The following is a 25,693-nucleotide window of genomic DNA, read 5'->3' as shown; positions in this document are numbered from 1 at the left end:
AGTCATAAAAATGCCAAACAAGTACATGAAAAGTTACTTAACATCACTCATCATCAGGGAACTACAAATCAAAACCATAATTTGATATTACCTCACACCTGTTAGAATGTCTATCATCAAAAAGACAACAGGGGTGCCTAGGTGGCTCAGTCAGTTAAGCATCTGACTTCAGCTCAGGTCATGATCTCACGGTTTGTGGGTTCAAGCCCCACATCAGGCTCTGTGCGGACAGCTTGGAGCCTGGAGCCTGCTCAGATTCTGTCTCTCTCTCTCTCTCTCTCTCTCTCTCTCTCTCTCTCTTTGCCCCTCTCCCACTTGCACTCTCTCTCTCTCAAAAATAAATAAACATTAAAAAAATTTTTAAAGACAACAGATAACAAGTGTTGCAGAGAAAAGAGAACTCTTGGACACTGCTGGTGGGAATGTAAAATTGGTGCAGCCATCACAGAAAACAGCATGAAGGTTCCTCAAAAAACTAACAATAGGACAACCATATGTTCCAGAAATTCCATTTCTAGGTATTCATCAGAAGGAAACAAAATCACTATCTCAAAGAGGTATCTGTACTCCCATGTTCATTGCAGCATTATTTACAATAGTCAAGACACACACACACACACACACACACACACACACACACACACACACACACATAAACACACATGGGAATATTATTCAGCAATAAAAAAAAAAAAAGGAAACCCATTAGTGACATATATGGACCTTGAAGTCATTATGCTAAGTGAAATATGTCAGAAAAGACACAAACAGTATATGGTCTCACTTATGTGTAGAACCTAAAAACAACCAAACTCATAGAAACAGAAAAGAGATTAGTGGTTACCAAAGGCAGGGGTGAGGGATAAGGGGTGGTGGGTAAAGTGGGTGAAGGTGGCCAAAAGATAGGAACTTCCATTTATATGATTAATAAATGCTGCAGACATAATGTACAACATGGTGCCTATAGTTAAAAATACTGTATCATGTATTTGAAAGTTGCTAAAAGAGTAGATCTTAAAAACTCTCATCACAAGAAAAAAAACCTGTTAACTATGTGACAGAAAGGATATAACTAAACTTATGGTAATCATTTCACAAAACATACATATATCAAATCATTACTTTGAGTACCTTTAGTATAACGTTACATGTCATATGTCAATTATATCTCAATAAAACTGGGGGGAAATTTTTTTAAAACCAATAACGTCCATGTGTCTGTTAGGAGGTAGCTTTTACACTTTTAAATACGAACCAGAAGCACTGCTCTGATGCTACATTTAACACATAGTTAAAAGTATAACCACGAGGACTGAAATAAAGGTTATTTTACATATTGATTAAAAATTAGAATTCTGTGATTGTGATTCTCACAGTTTGTATGAATAAAAAATTGAATAAACAAAAAAAAAGACTAAAAAGCAATTAGTCAAGTATAATTTTTTAGTTCTTATGGCACATTAACAACAAAAACCAATCCAGGGCAGGAATGGATATTGTGGTTTCAGAAAGACAGGCATGTGTTAAATCGGAAAAACATGTTGAAATGGTAACATTCCTTAAGACAGAAGTCTACTATATTTAGTATCAAGTTCTGGTGAGAAATAATTCACCATCATAATCACAAAATAACTACCTAAATGATATTTTTTTGTTATTTGCTGATATGGATCCATAATTCTCATTTTGAAGTAAAGATTTTTATTTTTCTGGTGCCATCAAGTGGCAACATTATGAAGTACTCTAAGTTTAAATGCAAATAACTTTAGACAGAAAAAGATCACACTGATGTATCTGTGTCAGTTAAACACTAGTGACTTTTTAGCACAAAATTATCTTTAAAAAAAAAAAAGAAGGGAAAATATCAGAGCTAATTGCAACTTATCCCAATTTTAAACTCCCAACCCAAAATGAGAGTTAAGACAAAGAAGAAAAATGTGCAGATCTTTAAAGACCAGAATGTTCTACTAGCAAACAAAAAACCCCAACTGACTATATGACACTACCTGAAAAACAAAAATTTGTGGGACCCCTGGGTGACTCAGTCAAGCATCCGACTCTTGATTTCGGTTCAGGCCGTGATCTCACGGTTTTATGAGTTCGAGCCCCATGTTGGGCTTTGCACTGACTCTGTGGAGCCTGCCTGGGATTCTCTCTCTCTCCTCCCTCTCTCTGCCCCTCCCTGGCTCGTGCTCTTTCTGTCTCTCTCAAAATAAATAAATAAACCTAAATAATATATATTAAAAAAAGAAAGAAAAACAAAAATTTGTATCAAAATGATGTATCAATCAAACCAGGAGAAATACTCCCTCCTGAAACCCCATTAACATGGCAGTAAAAGAATTATTTTTAAGGCAAAAGCCCCCAAGGACAAAGAGACACCAAGAGAAGACTGCAACAACAACATTTTACAAAATGAAAATAGATGGATGCGTGGTTATTGACTTAGGAAGCTCAAGAAAGCTGCCTGATTTATATGACACTGTAAATTAGTTTGGGAACGTGTAGCACTGGGTAGCTTGGAAATGAGAGTAAGGGCCAAAAACAAGCGAATTAGTGAAAATTCTGGTTAAGAAGCACTGATGCCACCAGATACACTCCCTCTTCCGGTCCATGCAGCCAAGTATTCATCGTCTACCACATTAGAAGGCTGAAAGTTTACACTCTCATAAAGCAGAGCACTTCTGGAGGACAGGACACCAAGCATGGTGAGGGCGGAAGTACTACAGCAAAAAAGGGTTCATGCTACAGGAGACTATGGTCATCAGAATGGTTCTAACAAGTCAAAGATGACAGGAAAACAGTAAAAATGATGATATTCTGGAAAGAAAACCATCAAGAAGGTCTTATCAACCTTCGGCTTTTGTGTCCACAATGTCACGTAACTAACTGTGGTATGCTTTACTCTGTTTTGTTTTTTTTTTTTAATGTTTTTATTTAGAGACAGAGAGAGAGCATGAGCAGGGGAGGGGCAGAGAGAGAGGGAGACACAGAATCCGAAGCAGGCTCCAGTCTCTGGGCTGTCAGCACAGAGCCCGACACGGGGACCGAACTCACAGACCATGAGATCATGACCTGAGCTGAAGTCGGACGCTTAACCGACTGAGCCACCCAGGCGCCCCTTACTGTTTCTTGTAAGGAAAAGACAAATGACTTAAAAAATCTGAGGCAAAAAAAAAAAGGTTAAGTTCTACTTACAGACATCAGAAACATTCATTCTAAATGTCCCCAATCACCCCAGTAACTAGCTGAGAATTTATGGCAACTAAAACAGAAAAGAACAGTAGGTAAATCCAAGAACCTTTACATTTCATCTCTTCTCTTCAGGCCAGCAGGAGTAAATGCACTAAATCTCTGTGAATACTCCTGTGAGAGGTGAAGGCTGGGGAACACTGGCCACGTCAGAAAAAAACAGAATATTATTCATACAAGAGACATGGAGATTTGAGTTTTTTAAATCCTGTTTTTGTTGGTTAATTGATCAAAGCAGAGTGTTAAGTAGCTCTGATCCTGCCTTCCCTTCATGTAACTAAAAGTTTTTACCCAAATTTAGGTCATTTTTTTATGTTTATTTATTTATATGGGGGAGAGGTGGAGGAGTGGGGGAGGGGCAGAGAGAAAGGAGAGGGAGAGAATCCCAAGCTCAGTCTGACTCCACAGACTCAGCACAGAGCCCAATACGGGGCTCAGTCTCACGAACTGTGAGATAATGAACTGAAAGGAAATCAAGAGACAGTTAACTGACTGAGCCACCCAGTCATCCCCAAAGGTAGGTCATTTAATCTTCAGTAATTTCTCATTTTGAGTCTCGTTTGGACATAGGACTATACACAAGATACAGTTATATGTATACACTTTCTTTCCAGATACCAACATAAGAACATTCCAAAACATATTAATACAGATAAAACTGTACCTTGAACACCTTCTAGGAGTAAATCAACTCCTTTCCTATAAAAATTGGAAGCAGCTTCATAGTCATCTTCTTCTTCCTTTTTTAAAGCCAGCTTTATTAATTCTCCAGCTTTCTCCAAATAATCTCTCTTGCCAAGCTTGGACTTTAAACTGCCAGGAAAGAGGCTACGACTTTCCCGTTCTTCTTCTGTTTTGTTCTGTTCGCTGTCAGAAGCAACGGCCCCTAATGCTGATGGATCCGAAGAAAGATTGAGACCAAAAGTTCTAACGGGAGAGTTTTGATTGGAAGCCATTCCATCATCTAACTCAGCAAGAGAATCCACGTCCACAGTAAGAGATATCAAATCACTGTCACTGGAGAAACCTAGAAATATGATCACAATATAAATAGATATTAAATTAACAATCAGCCAAAAAGAATACAAATCATGCTGACTATTCATTTGTTCATACTATTCGAGTCGATCAGGAAGGCTGTCATTGCCTGATGGAGATCGGTGCCTGGCCATTTGCTTTAGCTTACTGAATTCAGCTCTGGAAAATAATCTCCTTTGCCTTAATTATCAGACTAAAACTGAAGACAAGTCTTTATCTAGTCTTGCAAAATGAAGAGCCTTTACCACAAAACCTTGTAACAACAGCATTATAACAAAGAAAAAAGAATAAGAGCCTCAAGGTAAGACAAAAACAAGTGCCTGAATCCCAGCTCTTAAAACTTACTATGTGACCAAGCCCAAGACACTTAATTTACTTACTATGCAGAACTTTAAATGAGGAATACAGTTCATGCATACAAAGCATAATAGGCTATCATTCAATTGCAACTATTATGGCAATTATGTAATGATTATTTATTTCTACAACGTACCCTCAGAGGTATGCTTTTAGATAATCCATATCTGGAAAATGTACACCATTTGGTTGTGTGTGTGTGTGTGTGTGTGTGTGTGTGTGTGTGTGTTTTAAAGAACTAAATTTTTAGAAATTTTTGTTTCATTCTCTTCCACAAACTTTTGGAGAGAGGTTTGGTCTGTATTTGCCTCTTAGTTTTCTGACAGAAAATGAATACTAGGTGGTACTGAAATATTTAGCGATGAAAATTCTTTCTCCCATTTCACAAAACTGACTTCATGGTAAACGAGCATGAAGTACAACAGTTATGAAACTTCCTGGCGTTAGGACCTCCCTTTACATTCTTAAAATAATTGAGAACCTCAAAAAAGCTTCTTTTTGTGGATTATACCTGTAAATACCTAAAAAATATACCTGTGGATTATACCTGTAAATATCTATTTAAAATAGACTAATTTTTTTAAGTAAACATTAAAGCCCATTACATGTTAATGTAATTTTTGTTCAAAATAACTATATTCTCCAAAGCAAAAAAGTATTTAGTAAGAATAGTGACAATGTTTTACAGTTGTACAAATCTTTTTAATTGAAGATGACTAGATTCTCATATTATGATTTTGCACTCAATCTGTTGTCGGATGTTGCCCTGGTTGAAAGATTTGAGGAAGATCTTGCATAGATATGTAACTGAAAATGGGGTGAATATTTTAGCAGCCTTTTCAAATACTTGTGGATATTGTTTTTTGATACTATACCAAAACTTGACAAGTGGTAGTTTCCTAAAGCTTAGTTGCCATATAGAATATAAATTCTTGTCAGTGAAATTTGTTTCTATTACATTCAACTCCATTGATCTGTCTTGCACACTGAATGTGTGCATCACACATTGGACATTTTGTAAGTACTGGTTCCCTGAGTTATAGTGACAAATCACATTTGTTACTATCACCACCAATCTCAGCAGAATATTCTTTAGGTCTTGGGGAACTGTCAAGCTCAAAGTAGCAGATACAAGTTCTCCAAAATTCAGGCATCTGGCTGGCATCAGGTGGTAGAGCGTATGACTCTTGATCGCAGGGTCCGGAGTTCAAAACCCTCATTAGATGTAAAGATTACTTTAAAAAAGAAAAAAAAAAAAAAAAGGTTCTCCAGGATTCTAATTTGGCACTGAAAACTCAAAGTTTATCATTGGCAACAAACACTGTCAGCTGTTTTCCTTAAAGCGTCAGCTCACTTTGTTTGCGTTTGAAAACCATTTGCCAAATACCCAAATCTGAATAATGACAGTTTGTCTGTCAATTGTGCTTTCAAGCAAAAATGATGTCCCAAGAGAAAAGCTGCTAGTTCATAGCTCAAACAAGTGCTCTTCCTCAAGACAACCATGGCAATTCAGTTAGGCAGATGTGTTTTATGTATACTTCCATTTTTTCACACAGAATATAAGAAAGACATGTAGCAAACGGTGGAGATTTGATAAAAGTTAATAGTTTTTACTGCTTTATCATGGGCATTCTCAGGTAAAATGAGCACTGGCATTACTGCAAGTATGCGGCATGATTCCTGTTACGGTCTGGTATCACTGTCTTGATTCACGCTCAGGCAAGGCAGTTTTACCTATCATTGCTTTTGCATCATTAGTGCAAATGTCAAACAGTGAAAAAGACAAATAATTTCCTAGACCATTGCAAAAATAATTTCTGCCTTGGTGACCCCCTGAGAAGATCTCTAGAATACCCAAGGGTCTAAAGACCATACTTGGAGAGCCACTGATCTATATATCATTCAATAAGATTGACAATAGAGTTACATACAAATTAAATTTGGGAACAGCTATGCAATCTGCATCACCATTGAATGTTGACTTCCAAGTTCCTCAGAAAAGACAATATATTAAAGAGAAAATTATTTCCTCAAGATCATATCCTAAGCCAAACTTAAAGGTAGATTAGACTATACAATTCTAGAATAGGGATCAGCAAACTTCTTTTCTGAGGACCAGAGAGTGAATATTTTAGGTTTTGTGGGCCACATGATCTATGTCACAACAAATCAGCTCTGTTGTTGAAGTACAAAAGCAGCCACAGATAATATGTAAATGAATACGCATGGCTGTGTTCCAGTAACACTTTATTTATGGATGTTGAAATGTGAATTCCATGTAATTTTCACATGCCATAAAATAATATCCTTTTGAATACTGTCAATCATTTTAAAATGTAAAAACCATTCTTAGCTATTAGGTCACATAAAAACAAGTGGCAGGTCAGATTTGGCCCACAGGCCATAGTTTGTCAACTTATTATAGACTTAAATTGCTTACTTCATTTCAAATAAAGTAAGTTAGGGTAAAAACATGTTACTGGCAGCTAAACTCAAATTTCAAATCAACTTTAGACACTACTTTGGCACCCTGTCAACATATCCTGTTTTCAGGGGCTTTTCTCAAATCCGTGGAATGCCCATAAAGAACTAATTTTGTTCTCTAAAAGCAAAACACTTCATTAAATCCACAAGCTGAGAAGAGATTCATTGGCTCTGGTGGAAATCTTTTCAATCTCTGACATTTCAACTGTACAGACAGCTCTTCAAAATCAGAATCTTTTACAGCAATCTACAAAATTATTTAACCACTGTTCTGAGAAATATATAAATTTCATAAAAGATTTTTTTAATGATTTCAAAACATTTTATATATTCCAATGCACACTTATTTCCTTAAATGGGGGTATTATATAACCTGGTCCATTGATACTAATAAACAAATAGACAAAGTTTAAAAAATAAGTTCTGGTTTATACAGCTAATCATAAAAGAAAGGAAACACTGTTATAGATCTTTTGTCTGCTCTCCAGTGTCTTGTCACTATAACCTTCACATCATCTATCATACTGTACTGTTTCATGTTTTGCCTGATTTTCCTTTCGAACAGGAACAATAATACCAAAGGGCAAAGGGGTAAAATTATGTGTACTCAGTTTCTTGGCTTTTGACCACAAAAATCTAGTGGCATAGTCTTATTTCCTCTCTTACCTTTCCAATCTTATTTTGTTAGCAAAGGAAATCATGATTACATAAAATTGGATCAGAAGAGCAAGACCAGCAAAATACCTGGGAAGAATATCAGATAATGAAATAAAGTAATAATTAATAATAATATTCAAATAATTTCCTTTTCAAATTCTACCTAATTCTAAATGAAGAATCTTTCAAAGTGAGCAAAGAAAAACTAGCATGTTAGAAAGAGGAATTTTTCTAGCCCAACTACGAGAGGAGCAAAGGGAAGAAAAAAGACTTCTGATTTAACCCTTTTGGAAGACAATTTGACAATGCATATCAGATGCAGAAAATCTTTATACCTTTGACCCAGAAATTCAACAATTATACCAAAAATAACCAGAGATACGATCAAAGATCTATATTTGAGAATAATCATCACAAAAATTAGTGAAAATTTGGAAATAACAAATTCCTATAACAATAAGAGATTATGGTACATCCCTTTGATAAAATATTATACAGCTATTAAAAATTATGTTACAAACGAATATTTAATGCTAAAGTATTCATGATCTATTATGCAAAAATAATAAACTGCAAAGCAGTATATACATATACTATAATTCTAATTTTAAAACAAAAACAGAAAAAAAGGCTAGAGAGGTAGCCTAACAGTAATTTTCTCTGTATGGTGGGATTATAGGTGACTCTTACCACATTGCTTACATGTGTATGACAAGCTCTTAAGGCTCTGTATTTGAAGGCTATCAAAGGAGATGCAACAAGGGCTAAAACTGGGAATTTGTTTGTGAACGAATATATGCTATACAAACATAATTTATGCAATATAGGCCCATACGTATCACCCAGCAGCCAGTGCCAAGGAATTCCTAACTTAAGAGAGAAGACAGAAACGATTACAGACAGATTTGTCTGAAGCAGACTAACCCTTGACATTTCTTCCTCGCCTACCTTCTTCCTTTAATTCTCCTCTTAAGATGCACCCTACCATATCTCAACCATATCATAAGTCGAACCCTATCATATCTCAACCATACACTGCAACCAATCATCTTCTAGGAAATCTCTTCTGCATTTAAGCAATTTCTAAATTCCCTTCTTCTCAATGAAGTATCCTCCAATCACCTCAAGAACGCTCCCCTTTCACTACCACAGTAATGAATTATTTATACACACACACACACACACACACACACACACACACACACACTCAGTACCTAGTTTTTTTCACCTTATATCCTTAATACAGCTACTTATCACAGTGCTTGCTCACCTCCTTGAATTCACGGTCCTGTCATTCAACCTGTTTTATACAAAGCTACATAGAAATATCACGGAAAGTGGAGACTAGCTTCCTAAAACCCAGAAAGAAAGCTAATAAGATAGAGCAGCAAACAAGAGGTTCTCGTTAAGGTGAGTAGGAAGAACACTGTGGATAAGGCAGGGCAACAACTGACAATTCAGACACTATTTGTCAAAAGTTAAACCAACCTGAAGTCAATCCATGTTTAAAGGGGCCCTCTGGAGCCATCATGAGAGTAAAAGGTACATCCTTCACCAACACCATCAAGACAAAAACCTAAGCCTTTTTGGGAAGGGATGGGAGGGGGAAGAGTCAAAGGTTCTATGAAAGCGTTCTGCCTCCAGGTTCATATCACAGAGATTCAAGTCTCAGGGCTATTAGAGGGCCCCAGGTGACCGGTTAAAAAGCAGCTACAGACATGAGGGGTTTATATAGCATCCCAGTTCACCTACCTACCTTCACCTTCTGTGCTTTGAACTGCTCAGAGTAGGGCAGTCTAGTGAAATCTGTCTAGGACACCACCTCTGAAAGACAGGCACCAGGGGAAAAGGTTGAGTTGCTATAGAATAAATCTTTATACTATAAACTATCAGAAATCTGTATTTGAAGACCATCTGCAAAAAGAGATCGGTTTCCTTTAGAACAACAGGTGGTCTCTCATGGTCAACTATATATAAAATACATGGCCTCATTATTATTAGCTGATAGCTTTCACTGAGCACTGAGGTTCAGTCAACGAAAGGGAATTTCTACTTTTCCTAGTAGCAATGACTCATGCTTCACACACAAAGCAAAATATCTAGCCAGCAGAACAAAGGTCACCCTGAGGGAGAAGACATACATATCAATCTCCATTAAGAAACAAGCCCTTATAAATATGATTTTAGGCGAATACCCAAATCTCATAATTAAGATTCCTGTACCTGATTATCAACTTATCATTTAGAAATAGCCACTGTTATGTGGATCCTGAGAAACTTAACAGGAACCCATGGGGGAGGGGAAGGAAAAAAAAAAAAAAAAAAAAAGAGGTTAGAGTGGGAGAGAGCCAAAGCATAAGAGACTGTTGAGAACTGAGAACAAACTAAGGGTTGATGGGGGGTGGGAGGGAGGAGAGGGTGGGTGATGGGTATTGAGGAGGGCACCTTTTGGGATGAGCACTGGGTGTTGTATGGAAACCAATTTGACAATAAATTTCATATATAAATAAAAAAAAAAAAAAAGAAATAGCCACTGTTACTAAGAAGTACCATTCCTTTGATATTTCACATTTTTATAATGTCCTAGGGACAAGTCTTTGCTTCACCCTTGAAAATTTATGAAAAGAGGATGAGAATATCTACTGCATATTTGGTGAAAAATGGAATAAGTTCAGAAAGTAACATATCAATCAAAATTACAGCCCTAATACTGTTATCTTCTCATGAACAACAAGGATCTATGAGTTGGCTTTCCTTTCTATCTAATGAACTTCTTACGCTGCTACTCTCCATAATCTCTGCAAATCAATCCTGCTACCAGAGCACAAGCCGCTCACACTGGGAGTTCTATACCAAATATGTATTCTCACTGCCTCCCTCTCCATAAAACTAAATCTCTTCTTTCAAAATATATTTTTTATGATTGCTACTGAATACCCAGAGTGCCTAGACTGCCTTAGGCACATGGCTTAACTTCTCTGAAATTCCAATTTTTAATTGTGGAATAAGGGATTTATCTGTGTCATTCTTGATGTTCTTTCTACTCTCAAACACTTTCCATGACATATTATCAATTTTTTTTATTTGCCCCACCCAACCCCTAAAATCCAATATTATCCTCAATAGCCCTAGGGTTTATAAGAGTCAATATTTATAATTTGCATCATTTGTTTTACATGCACACATACAATGACACCTTCTCATTTATGTTTATCTTAAGAATAATAATCTGTTCTTTTTTTACCTATTTTAAACTCCTTCACCAAAGAAAATTCAACTAACAAGGGAAAATAGATAAACGTTAGGCAGATAAGCACTTAAGAGAAAAAGGAACTTCTAACTGAATAAGCATACTCTATCATAATACAAGAGGGCCTAGAATAATCGCAGTAACAAGATTTAGGGTTCTCATGGTGCCACCTAGTGGATACTTGCGCTAAATCCTGCTTTAAATTTAAAATTACTTTCAATTAGGCTTTCTGTATTTTTGTCATCTTACACTACTCCATGGTGCACACACTTCAAGTTCGTCTCAAAAATAGATTTAGGCTATTAAGTGGTGAACCAACTTAAGAATATTCCTTTTTAAAATGAACCTGCCTGAAAGCATCAACTTTGAATCAACCAAATGAAATACAAATAATAAAAAGAAAAATATAATAATAAAATGACACTTTGATACAGAAGATTTTTTTCTCAAACTTAAATAACTAGACACCTTTCCAATTAGTCTCCCTTAATGCTTTAAAACTAATCAAAATTATCCAAATTAATACAGTTTACCTCTAATCTTCAAGATTTAATGGAAAGAATTCTTATCCCACCATCGAATAAAAATACAAATCTTGAACTGAGAGTGATTTTAGAGATCCCTTACACAGACCAGAAATAGATGCTATTCTCAAAATGTACATCTCATTTACTCTAAAATGGTTCATTCAAGACAGCTTAATAGATTCTTTCTTGTGTCTACAATTGCTACAATTGAACACCCAGGGAGCTCTTAATCCACAATTTACAGGCCCCACACACACACACACACACACACACACACACACACACAAAGGTAGATCTGGCTACTCCCAGGAGACATTGAAGAATATTCTACACATGAGATCTTACATATAAGAAACTGACCTCTCAGTTTCTATTTGTGATTACGATCATCTAATTATTTTCTCTGGTTTGCTGCGTACACCTGGAAAATGTCCCTCCCACAACTGCAAAGGAAGTCAAGTCACGTGTTAGGAAGAGGAAATGACACAGGTTACCAGATGAGAGTCTACCAACATCAAAGGCTCCAATATCAAGGCCATCATGGCAGTAAAGCAACCTACATCCTTCAAACGGGCCAACAGATGAGAGAAACATGTCAAGAAGCTCAATTCCCATGCACCATTTTGGCCAGGTTTCTACAAATGTCATGGTAACTTCATAGCTAAGTTTAATCAAACGAAAAGATGCAAGTTTAAAAAGGAAATAAGATGTTAACAATCAAGTAAATCTTCTTTCATCTTTAAATATATATATATATAGTTTAATTTCTCTGGACAAAGGATATGAAAAGTAACCAGCATTTCATTTTAAAAACATAAAACAATATAAACTTTTTATCTAAAAACCTACTGAATAATTTTATAATTCTCAATTTCATATTAGATAAAATACACTTACCAGTTAATCACCAAATTATTGGTTTTATGGAACCTTAAAGGGGTTTCCACTATCCCATTACAATCAAATGATAATTTTTTTCAAAGTCATTAATCCAGCTCTTTATGTTTTCCTCAGAAAACTTTCCTTCAAGGTAAATTAAGACCTGTTGATTGCATTTTTATGGTACTAATAAAAATAATGATCACTTAGCCTCTACATCTGTTCTCTGAGAGGTGATATACTTGCCATGTCATTCTAACTCTACTGAAGGACCTTGAAACAGCAGACTATATATTAAGATTTGCCCCTCTGGCTCATTTCACTGGCAAACTAAATCACAAGTGTGAAAAATGAATACACCTTTGAAACACCATTTAAAATACTACACTCAGAGGAGATGTTATGGAGTGAATCACCTCCTCACATTTTGGCTCTAAATCCAAACCCCGAGCACTTGCCACCACAATCCCTCTACAACTCTCTGTTTCACTGCATACCTGTGGGGCTTGGCTGGCTGCCAGCTTTCCCTGCTCTTTTGCTAGCACAGGCCCTCTCCCTTGGTTGTCTCTGGGGTTTGCAGACCTTTTGGTAGGAAAGTATATCTTCCACTTACCCAGTATGCCAGACAATCTCATGATATTTAAAAGTCATTTCCCCTCTCAAATAACAATGAATTTGCAAGCTGTTTGACACTCCGATCTGTATTTGTCAACAAGGTCTTTCAGCAGGATTAATTAGTCAGGCGTAAAGGCTTTTAAAGGGAGGGGGGATTAAAAAAAAATCTAAGCTTTAACTGCCTTTCCAGTTCCATGTTTTGCATTCTTCATGGATCACAGTGTGTTTCAGAGATGGTAATACAGCTGGAAAACTAAGCTATGCACTGAAAGGATAAAATGTCAGTATTACTTTTAAGTAGCGTAAGTCTTTTCTGATGTTTTTAACAAAAAGGTAGCCCTTAATTTCTCTCATAAAAGCATATTCCTAAAAGATAAATCCTTTCGTGGGGCACCTGGGTGGCTCAGTAGGTGGGGCGTCGGCCTCTTGATTTCAGCTCAGGTCATGACCTCATGGTTTGTAAGGTCAAGCCCTGCATGGGGGTGGGAAGGGATTCTCTCTCTCCCTCTCTCTCTGTCCCTCTCCCCCACCCCCACTCGCCCACGCTTTCTCTCAAATAAATAAAACTAGGAAAAAAAAAAAGATAAATCCTTTCAAGGAAAACCTATCTTTTTGAAACTTCAAAAGGTAAATTCCAAAACAACTGTTTTAGGAAGAATGGCCCATATGGCCCCAGTGTACCAGAGGCAGTCCTAGTTTAAGCTTATTGTCTTGTACTTATTAAAGTACCCTCTTTACTTCTCAGAAGTGTCCCACTCTGGACAACAAATTACAAGCTCATCCTATTTTTTTTTTTTTACCACATTTTTACCACAGTCACATTTGAACTCTGAACATTCTTCCATATTCTAGAACACCATCCCAAGAAAACTCATTCCTAATAATAATGCTCCTCTCTTCTCTTCCAGACTATAAAAAAGGACAAAAGACCTATGTATCATTCCCATCCATGACGACCTTACACTAGAATAGGTTCCTGAGATATACATCTCCCATCATGGCTGACTCTCACCTAGTAAAAAAGGATTATTATGAATATTAAAAGAATATAACAATTCCCAAGTCACGTAACCTTAGATTCCTATAACAAAACACAAGAGGAGAGAAACTAAGAAACATTCTAAAATTTCTAAAAACTGTACTCCTCATTGAACACTCTCCTATGAATCTTTGTAACCCTATTTGTCCACTATTGGATGTCACCAAATCACCACATTTACAGGGAGAAAATACCTCCTCCCTCTTCCCAGAAACAGAGTATCTCTGAGGCAACAGCCAGATCTGATTATCCCGAATAAGTTACCTTCCAAGAAACTAGCTCTAGAAACAATCACATTGGGATCCCCAGCAGGGAGTAGGTTTTCCAAAGCCTAGCAAGGATCACAGATCAAAACAGGTCACAGGAAAAAGGTATTTGTTTTTTCCGAAAAACATAATGGATTATAAATATGTACAATGTAAATAAATACATGTGAACAAATTACTGTAAGCAATGTTTTTCTACAACCTTGGCTGATCTATGATCTAGTATGGAGTCACAAGTATTGAGGATCTAATGGAAACCGCTGGGCCTAAGGTGCCCATACAAAACACAGAACACTAGGTGTAAATGAACAGACTTTGCTTTTAAGTCAATGGGAGCCACCGTGAAAAACAAGAAGAGCTCATCACTTCTCAATGTGGTAGCACCAAAAGATTCAGCCTACACAACGAATGGGAATTTGCTGTTCCTCCCAAATTAAGATGCCAATGTACAGCAAGAAATCTGTATCAGTGTGTCTGTTGATGTATGACATCAGTACATATCCCCACAAAAACATCACTACAATGAGATTACGGCTACCTCCCATATTAGAGTCGTAAAGCATCCTCCTCAGCCATAAACTGTTATTCATGAAAGCGATCAAGAAATAGCTAGTCTATGATTTTACTTTTATATAAACCAAACCTAAGCCACTTCAAACAAATCTAATTACCTATTTTTAAAGACACTCCCTCCCTATCCCCAAATCTTTTTTTTTTTCCCCCATTCCAAAATCTTCCCTGGATGAAAACTAGCTAAGGAAATCTAAAGACCAAAATGTATGTATTTTAAATCTTCATAAAAATTCAAGGATGGCTTAACAAAGGAATAAAACAAGAGATTATGCATTCTTGAATTAAAGTGATTAGAATTTAAAAAACTGCTTTGGTTTAGACTTATGTTATTATAAAACATACTAATTACACTAGAACTGCCTTAGGTTTACTCTTTCTAGGCACATGACTAAACTTTTAAAGCCAGTTTTGAAATTAATTGTCTAAAAGTCAGATGCTGCTAAATAAACTTTAGCAAGGTATTCTTACACCAGACAATATAAATTCTGAACACTTATTATGCCATATTTCATCAAATCTAATATGCCATTAGTTGTAGGATAAATCATTATTTTATATATCACTAAGAAAGAAAAAAGCTGTCAATTAAATGTAAGAAGGTATCATCAACCCAATATCACGCACCAAGTGATACTAGGTGATACTACTAAAACACGAAGAACAAAAAGCATCTTAGAATTGATAAAATACTCTCAAATTCCTACAGCCATCTATTCTTTTGCAATTCAAATACGATTTATAGTCTTCTGCAATCAAAACCACTGCAATGAAAAAAAATTAAAATATCCTACCTTCAGTACTACACTCAGGAAAGCTATCAACAAGGGAATCCGAATAAGCTTCCGCAGGTCCAATCAATTCAGAACCATCGTTAACTATTCCACCCTAAAAAGAGAAGAATAATTGTGCATCATTGTCAGTAAGGGTTTTATTTTTAAATGAGTAATAAATTAACAATAGTTATCTCAACTGAGTACGTATTAAGGATTACAGAAACCATTCATCTGTTAAACCAGATTACATTTGCTTTTAAAAAATCAATAGAAATATCAATATTGATTCATCAACTGTAAAAAATGTACCACACCAATGCAAGATGTTAATAATAGGGGAATCTCTGTGAAAGGGAAAGGGGTATACAGAAAAGCACTATATTTTCCTCACAATTTTTCTGTAAACTAAACTACTCTAAAAAACAATCTATTATTAAAATCTAGCATTAACCAATGCGAATTCAAAAGGAATATTATCATGTTTATATCATGTGCCTTTTTATAAAAGCGTATGTATAAAACCTATCTAAAGTACTCATTTAAAAAATGCAGAAAACACACACAGACACACACACACCAGCTACAGACTATTACTCAACATCCTTAGTGTCTGGTCATTCTATTTAGTGATAAATGATGGGACTCTATTAGAAGTCATTTAATTTTATCAAATTAAAAACTAACATATATCACATAGCACCTCAGTGATTCCAGAAGCACCCTAAATTTGAAACCTATTTAGACATAATATAAAACTAAACAAACCTAAGATATTTGTATTAAAGCAACACATTTTTTAAACGTTTATTTATTATTTTTGAGAGACAGAGAGAGAGCATGAATGGGGGAGGGGCAGAGAGAGAGAGAGACACAGAATCTGAAGCAAGCTCTAGGCTCTGAGCTGTCAGCACAGAGCCTGACACGGGGCTCGAACCCACGAACCATGAGATCATGACTTGAGCCAAAGTTGGACACTTAATTGACTAAGCCACCCAGGTGCCCCAAAGCAACACATTTTTAATAACTATAAAATAACTATATTTAAAAAAAATTTTTTTCCACGTTTTTATTTATTTTTGGGACAGAGAGAGAGAGAGCATGAACGGGGGAGGGGCAGAGAGAGAGGGAGACACAGAATCCGAAACAGGCTCCAGGCTCTGAGCCATCAGCCCAGAGCCCGACGCGGGGCTCGAACTCATGGACCGCGAGATCGTGACCTGGCTGAAGTCGGACGCTTAACCGACTGCGCCACCCAGGCGCCCCTAAAACAACTATATTTTAATAAAATATAAAAACTATTTTGATTCCTTATGTGACCATTATTTTAATTCTGTAACTAGGTTTGCAAATTCAACCTTCAAAAAACTGTTTTCTCTCACTCTGTGTGCAACTAGAAAATGCTATTTATCAAGAAAGTGGTGCTGGTATGTTTTGTGCTGTGGTTTTACGACTGTTTCAATCATGAGTATAAGGACTTAAAATCCTTAAATAATTATAACTAAAATAATAGCTCTTTTGCTCCGTAACATTTTTCATTCTACCTTCCACCAACAGTTCTATGTCCCCAAACACTACTACCAGGATAGTAAAACCCACGAAAAATACAAGACCTCTTTTTCCTCTCTCCTTCAGCACAAAGAACTTAACTATCTTTAGTTATAATCAAAAGTCTCCCTACCAGCTTATCTTTAAGAAAGAGAAATTTGAAATGGTTCCTCTAAAATTACCAAATTTTACTTCCCAGAGTGTTAAATGAACTGAAACTTTAAAAACAATTATTCCCTTTAGAAGCAAGAATTTATACACTTTATTCTATTTGTGAATTAAAATATTCAAATCACAGTTTGTATCTGAATTTTTCTCCAAAAAAGAAGAGTCTCTATTTTAGACTAAGCCATAAACCAAATCTGAAGCAAATCTGCAAATATTCTGAGAATTTTACCTGACAAAGCTGATTTTATTTATAATCTCAGTTTACAGAAAGTGCCTTTCAACCATTAACTACCTCTTCTACTATCAGAGATGTGGACTTTGTTACCTATCTATAAAATGGAATTATTATTTATAACTTAATATGTTGTCAGGACTAAAAGACTTTATACATGTAAAGTGTTTAGAACAACATAAGCACTCATTTTTTATTTGTTAATATTAGCTGATATAGATCTGTTCACAAGATAAAATAAAAACACAATACTAAAGAATACAAAAAGCTATTTTAGCTCACAATCTTAGAGAAATTTTATTTACTTCATTTAATAAACAACAAATACAGAATAAATCTTTAATTAAACAAAATAATAAAAAACTTTCCATAGGAACTCAAGGGAAGTAGTGGAGAAATACGCCACAATTGTATTTTAATCTCTACATTAAATCTCTAGATTAATTGCTATTTTAATCTCTCGATCAAAAACATTAACCACTAGGCGTTCTTTACTATGCAGTAGAAAGAAATTTATTACACAGCATCTCAAAGTTTTTTGTTAATGAAATGTCAACCTAGGGGTGAAGGAGTCCAGGTATAATAGAATAAGTAGATCAGCAAATGCTCTCCACAAAAGACAATGATACAACTGGAGAAAAATGTCAAAACGACCATCTGAGTGCTCTGGAAATTGACCAAAAACATATAACGAATGAAGAAGTGGTTACCCATAAAAAACCACAAAATCACAGGTAAGAACTGTGGGAGCCTGTGGTATTCTTGCCTGGGGTTGCTCCCACCTTCTGTCCCAGCTGGGTTCCCATGGTAATTATACAAGGGCAAGACAAGCCTTGAAATTCAGCAGATTCACTTGCAGAGGAGGCAAGCATGATTTGGACTGAAGCACAGAAGTCGTCCACCCCAAACAGTATTATCATCAGTAATAGTAGCGATCCCAGCACCAATGCACAGTGGCTCAGCAAGCATGAGGTTCCAGCAAGCAAAGAACCAGCGTATTAGCCAGACATTTCACAGGGAGCTACAGAAAGTACACAACCATACGGGTTCTTAACAAGCTCTCTACTCACCCATACAGGAGAGACTACAGAAGAATCAAGCTATCTACAAATCCCCAACAAACCACAATGGTGCGCACACACACAGAGGAAATGCAAGAGATCTCAAAGATAAACAAAATCCAGGGCAAACTTAAAAACTGCCTGAACTCTGAAAATATATCAAGAAACATCAGCATATGGAAGAAGCATATACTGGAACAAAGTGTTTAAATACAAAGACCAATCACTGGCTGACCACTAAGCTATGCTGTTATAGGACTAACCCTTAGTTAGCGAGGTTTAAAAATACAATAAAAATTTAAAATTGAGAAGAGATATCAGCAGTTACACACTGCCAATTAAATTTTTTTTAATGTTTATTTCCTTTTGAGAGAGAAAGAGACAGAGGCGTGAGTGGGAGAGAGGCAGAGAGAGAGAGGGAGACACAGAATCGGAAGCAGGCTCCAGGATCTGAGCTATTAGCACAGAGACTGACACAGGGCTCGAACTCACCGGGAGATCATGACCTGAGCCGAAGCCGGACATTTAACCGACTCTCTCTCTCTCTCTCTCAAAAATAAATAAACATTAAAAAAAGAAAAAGGAAAAAGAAAGAAACTTCAACAATTAACTGGAGGTTTCAATATCTTACTCTTAATAATTGACAGAACTAGACAGAAAACTAGCAAAGATACAGAAGACTTAAAGATCACTAACAACTAACTTGAACTAACTAAAATTTACATAAAATTCCACCTGACAACAGAATATACACTCCTTCCAAGCACACATGCAACATTCTCCAGGATAGTTCATATGCTAAGAAATAAATCAGGTCTCAATATATTTAAAAGAACTGAAATCAAACATGCGTTCTGACCACGACCACAAGAAAACAAAAATTAGAATTCAACAATAAAAGAAACTTTAAAAATTAACAAATACTTGGAAATTAAAGAACATTTTTGTAAATAACCAAAGAGTCTACAGAAAAAAACCACGAAAGCAGAAAATGCATTAAACTGAATAAAAATAAAAACAAAGTGTAAAAGGCTATGGGATGAGGCTCAAGTAGTGCTAAAAGAAAAATTTATAGTTGTAAACACCCATGTTAGATAAGAATAAGCATCTCAAATCAGTAATCTAAACTTCCACTTTAAGGAACTAAAGAATTAGATAAAGAACAAAGTAAATCCAAAGCAAGCAAAAGGAAAGAAATAAAGTTTAGAGCAGAAATCAAAATAAAATAGAGAAAATAGAGAGAAAGTAATGAAACCAAGTTGGTCTTTTGAAAAAAATCAACAAAAATATCAAACTTTTAGGTAGACTGACCAAGAAAAAAATACACCAGATACAAATTACCAAAATCATGAATGAAAGAGGGACATCACTAACATACCCATAGAAATCAAAGGCGTTCTGGGGGAATACTATGAACAATTTATGCCAACAAATTACACAATTTAGATGAAAAATTCCTGGGAAGGGACAAGTTACCAAAGTTGATTCAAGTAGAAGGAGAATACCATGATAGACCTGTAACAAGTAAATAAACTGAATTAAAATTTGAAATCCTCCCAGATCAATTCCAATACTATGTATATACCTAAGAGAAATGAAAAGGTATGTCCACACAAAAAACTTATATGCCAATAGTCATTAACAACATCATTCATAATAACCAAAAGGGAGAGACAACCCAAATGTGCCTCAATTGATGAATGGAAAAACAAAATGTAGCATATCCACTAGCCATACAAAGGAATACTATATAGGCACCCAAAAGGAATGGAGTATTGATACATGCTGCAACATGGATTAAACTTGTAAACCACTCACGACAGCATAAAATGCTTAGAGTAATTTTAACCAAAGAAGTGCCAGACTTATACACTGAAAACTGTAAAACACTGCTGAGACTAATTAAAGAACGCCTAAATAAATGGAGTCATTTCATGTTCATGGGTTGGAAGACAATGTTGTTAAAATAATAATTTTCCCCAAACTATAGACTTAATACAATTCCAACCAAAATTCCATCAGAATTTCTTGTTATTATGGACAAGCTGATGCTAAAATTTTTATGGAAATTCAAAGGATTTGAAATCACTGTAACAACTCTGAAAAAGTATGAATAAAGTGAGACAACTTACACTATCAAATTTCAAAACTTGTTATGAAACTACAATAATCAAGACAATACAGTACTGTTATAAAAACAGGCATGCAGATCAATAGAAGACATCAAAAGTCAAGAAATAAACCACTACATTTACAGTCAATTCTATTTTCAGCAACAGTGCTAAGCGAATTCAATGTGGAAAGGATGGCCTTTTCAACAAACAGTGCTGGGACTATTAGATATTCCTGTGCCAAAAGACAAATTTAGACTATTACCTCATACAATATACAAAAATTAACTGAAAATGAATCAGAGACCTAAAAGTAAGACTAAAACTTCTAGAAAAGAACATAGAAGAAAATCTTGACTTTGGGTTACCCTAAGAGTTCTTGGATATGACCAAAAAAAAAAAAAAAAAAAAAGCATGATTCAAAAAAAGAAAAAAATGGTAAATTATACTCTATCAAAATTAAAAACTTTTGCACTTCAAATGATACCTACCATTAAGAAAATGGACAAGCCATAGACTGGGAGAAAATATGTGCAAAGCACATATGTAATAAAGGACTTGTATCCAGAATATACTCAGAACACTTATAACTCAATAATAAGACAATCCAACCAAAACTGGACAGATTTTAACAGATATTTCACCAAAGCATATGAATAAGTAGCACATGAAAACAAGCTCATCATCATTAGCCATTAGGAAATGGAAATAATACTACAGTGAAATACCACGATATACATACTAGAAAAACTATAAATTTAAAAATCATACAATACTAAGCGTTGGTGAAATTGAGTAAGAACCAGAGCCTTCATACATTGCTGGGGAATCTAAAACAGTATGGTCACTCTGGAGAACAGTTTGGCAGTTTCTTAAAAACATAAACTTACCATAAGACCCAGCAATTCCACTCCTCAGAATCTACCCAAGAGACATGAAGACATATATCTACACACAGATTTGTTGGCAGCAATACTAGACAAAGGCCCAAAAAACTGAAAACAAACCAAATGTCTGTCAATTTGCCAATGGATAAACAAAACGTAGTATGATCTATATAACAGAATACTTTCCAGCGACATAAAGGAACAGAAGACTGATACGTGATAGAATGTGGATAAAACTCAAAACATTATGTGAAAACATTAAGTGAAAGAAACCAGAACAAAAGACCACATACTGTGTGATTCTGTGTAATTGAAATGTCCTGAAAAGGTAAATCTATAGTCAGAAAACAGGTAAGTAGTTACCCAGGGACGGGGCTGGAAAAGGAGACTGCCAGTAAAGGGACACAGAGAAACTTGCTTAGGTGGCAGAAATGTAACAGTTGCACAACTCTATAAATTTACTGAAAATCACTGAATGGTACACTTACAATTGGTAAATTTTAAAGTATGTCAATAAAACTGTAAATGCATATATACATACAAATACATACATATTCATAAACAGCAAAAAATACACATGGAAAGGTATAGATGAAAAACATTTGGCAATAAACTGGTAATTTTTTAAGATGAGTAATGAGTAACAAGAGGCTCATTCTAGCACTTTGTAGCACTCCTACTCCTGTGTATGTTAAAAAAAAAAAATCAAATCATTTGACTATGTGGTCATTTGCAATGTGGCAAATACCATCAATGTTTCCACAAACACACAAACAAACAAAAAACCTACATGTTATTGTAGCACACCCTGTGACCTAACTACCCAAAAACCTCCCGTTCATACCTTCATCCACAATCAGAACTAGAAAGCCAAAAGAGTCACACACCCAGACTTTTCTGAAGCTACGGACGGTCCTGTAACCCAGTTCTGGCCTACTGGATGTAAGAAGGACTACCTCTAGGCAGAATGTCTAGGAAAGCTTTTAAAAACTGGCATGCATTCATTTATTGGCCCTTTTCCTTTCACGCCCCAAATAAGGAAGCTAAAGCTAAGGCTCTGGAGGACATTATTGAGCTCTGCGCCAGCGACATCCTATCTTCCTCACTCATGACTTCCCGTTGTAAGAGACAAAGACACCCCTTTCTTGTTTAAGTTAATACGGTTAAGCTTTTTCGTTGTTTATTTAGAGACTGACTACTACTGCTGTGATAATGCCCAATCAGTATCCCTCTCTTGCCCAGCAGACTACCTAAAGTATTTCTAATACATTTTCTAAAACTAGCTTGACTTCCCTTGAAGTGCCCAATGTATTCTTTTCTCTTCTTCTGTCTCTCACTGCACAAAGCCTAAAAAGTAAGTATCATCCAGCAGCAGTTATAATCAGGAATTGCCAGATCCAAAGGAAACAGAATGAACAGGTAACTTTTATTTAAATTCTTCAAGGTCTAAGATCTGACTCCTGTTTTCCTAGACTGATTTTTTTTTTAGCCCTTGGCATGTGATAATTTGCATGACTGCTTTTCACAACTTCTATAAAGTCATATCCTTCTTGCTTAATAAAGCTGCCTTTTTCTATAAGCATAGACTCCTTGCCACATAGATAGGGTTGTAACCAAGAACAACAAAGGGCAAATACTGTACCAATTTGATTTGGCCTTCTATCCTAAAGATCTGCAGTATACCATAAACAAAGCCACATTCATCATCTTGGCCTAGTTCACACAGTAATGAAAAATTAAGCAACAAAGTCAATCACTAGAAATCTTGTTACTATAAACTTTCCTATTCTTATTTCTATTACTGTAAAGTCATAAGTCTGTAATATTTTTCAAAACATCAACTCTCTTCAGTAAATTAAAATATTTTCATATTTTATTTTCATAAAATATTTTTCATAAAAAATATTTTCCTTTGGTAGATCCACTGCCATCAGGAAATTTAAAACTCCCACTACTCATATACCTCACTGGCTGTATGTTCTAACAAATTGCATTTATACAAATAAATTACATTTACACAAAGAAGGAAAAAAACAAGTATGGCACAATCACCTAGCTTTTTTCTATAAGTCTAAAGGCAATAGGAAAACTGTGGTCATTAAAGACATTAATACCAACTGACGACTTGCACAGGTTCAATGCAGAATAAATCAGAAAACTGTAAAATTATATAAAATTATAAAGAACTCATGGGGCACCTGGGTGGCTCAGTCAGTTGAGGGTCAGACTTTGGCTCAGGTCATGACCTCACAGTTTGTGGGTTCAAGCCCTGCATCAGGCTCTGTGCTGTTAGCTTGGAACCTGAAGCCTGCTTCTGACTCTGTGTCTCCCCCTCTCTGTGCACCTCCCCCACTTTCTCTCTCTCTCTCTCTCTCTCTCTCTCAAAAATAAATAAACATTAAAAATTTTTTTAATTAAAATGATAAAGAACTCAGAGTGAAAACCTTACATGTCAAGAAACTGATACTCATATCCAATGATTCTGGTACTATAATTTGTACTCACCTACTTCTCTAAAATTGTATAGTGACCATTTTTGGTCTGTCTCTAATACAAAGTAGTACAATTATAACAAATTGAATATCAACTTACAGTGGTTTCTATCCCAAAGAGTCTACCACTGAAAGACACCTCGAAAAGTGAATGCAGCAACTGAAATTTCATGATACTTAAATTTTTTTAATGTATTTCAATTATGATAGAGTGAATGAGATAATCTCTAAGCCCTCTGCACCAATTTTTTAAAACCTATGAATCAAAAATCTTATCCATTTCTACACTAAAATCAGAAGATATGCCAAAGACATTGTTGTTTAGCTACTAACTTCTACTTATTTCAGTGAGTAATGAAATCCAATAGTAAGTGACGTTTTGTAAAAAAAAAAAACAAAAAAAAAACCAAACTTGAATCCTGCCTTACGACAAATTAGAAAACAGAAATATTTAATAAAGTACAAAATATTTCAGAAAGACTGTCAAACCTTGAAAAAATCTTCAAGCTGTTTACTGTTATAAAGAGCGGGGATATTGGCAGAGAACTGTAGCAAATCTTCTGCACACTGTCTTCTCTCTTCGATGACAGTTTCATCAAATCGTCCTAGAATGAAATAAGAATCAAGACTTAAGGAAGGAAGGATCAAACGCCAGTTAGTGAAAGTTTACGTTCACAGATCAGAAAGAAGTGACAGGCCTATCACTGCCTTACTACACAGTCTTCTAAAGTCAAGTCTGCACAATCGGAGTCAGAGGTACTCTCACTAAGAAAGAAAATAATGTTTCTCATAAAACAAAAGGCAGAAGTGTCAACTGATAAATCAGTGGTGCAGCCATAGTCGAAGGCCTGTCAATGTAAGAAACTTAACGTTTAAGAAGCTGGTGATTTGAAACTCAAGTTGAAAAGAGAATTATAAAGAAATGAAATGGTTTTCCACAGTAATTTCATACTGTAATTACTCATATAATTTTCCCTTTTCCCACTCTTTTTGATTTATAAAGGAGCCGAAGAGAGGAAATTATGAGAACATCTGTATATCAGTGGGGTCAAAACCCTCAGCTTGAAGCAAAAAGCTTTTAAGCCAAACTCCATGTGCGCGTGACAGCAGGCTTATGGAAAGAAAGACAGTACTCACAGCACCAGTGAGCTCTGATTTACAAGGTGATCGAGAGGTGGTTTTCATAGAATTTTTTTCAATGCTATATGCAATTTGAATGCTGATAAGACATTTTAAAATATGATTATTTTGTACTACTCTTAGATCAGATTACCAGTTGACATTTGTCATAGCTCACGTATCATACTGATTGCAATTCAGGCTTAAAAAATACAAAATAAAAAGAGGAGCACCATCACATTTTAAGTGGCTCTGCAAAACGTTAACAGAAAACTGAGGCACAAAGAGATTCCTCATTATGTAAACCAAGACAAGAATTTGACACTGAACCGCTAAATACCCTCAGCTCAATGCGTCTCATGCTTATG

General features: G+C 35.6%; 1 protein-coding gene across 10 annotated transcripts in view; it reads right to left on the bottom strand.

Annotated features, from left to right (window-relative positions):
• RPS6KC1 (ribosomal protein S6 kinase C1) overlaps positions 1-25,693 on the bottom strand; it is a 320,826-nt gene that overhangs the window by 261,452 nt on the left and 33,681 nt on the right. For 8 of the 10 annotated variants that reach the window (XM_086694890.1, XM_086694889.1, XM_086694893.1 and 5 more), the window contains exons 4-6: positions 24,696-24,811; positions 15,729-15,822; positions 3,917-4,279 (exon numbers count right to left, since the gene is read on the bottom strand). In XM_086694890.1, the coding sequence (XP_086551016.1) occupies positions 3,917-4,279; positions 15,729-15,822; positions 24,696-24,811 (573 nt within the window). Of the gene's footprint in view, positions 1-3,916; positions 4,280-7,797; positions 7,866-9,544; positions 9,585-15,728; positions 15,823-24,695; positions 24,812-25,693 lie in introns of those variants that run through there. The other 2 variants (XM_086694895.1, XM_086694894.1) reach the window with 2 other exon arrangements.

The sequence above is a fragment of the Puma concolor genome, chromosome E4 (assembly GCF_028749965.1).
Source record: "Puma concolor isolate L17-30 chromosome E4, mPumCon1.1.hap2, whole genome shotgun sequence".
Classification (NCBI taxonomy): Eukaryota; Metazoa; Chordata; class Mammalia; order Carnivora; family Felidae; genus Puma; species Puma concolor.
Note: the sequence above shows the minus strand (reverse complement) of the source record. Positions and strands in the feature narration are given on the sequence as shown.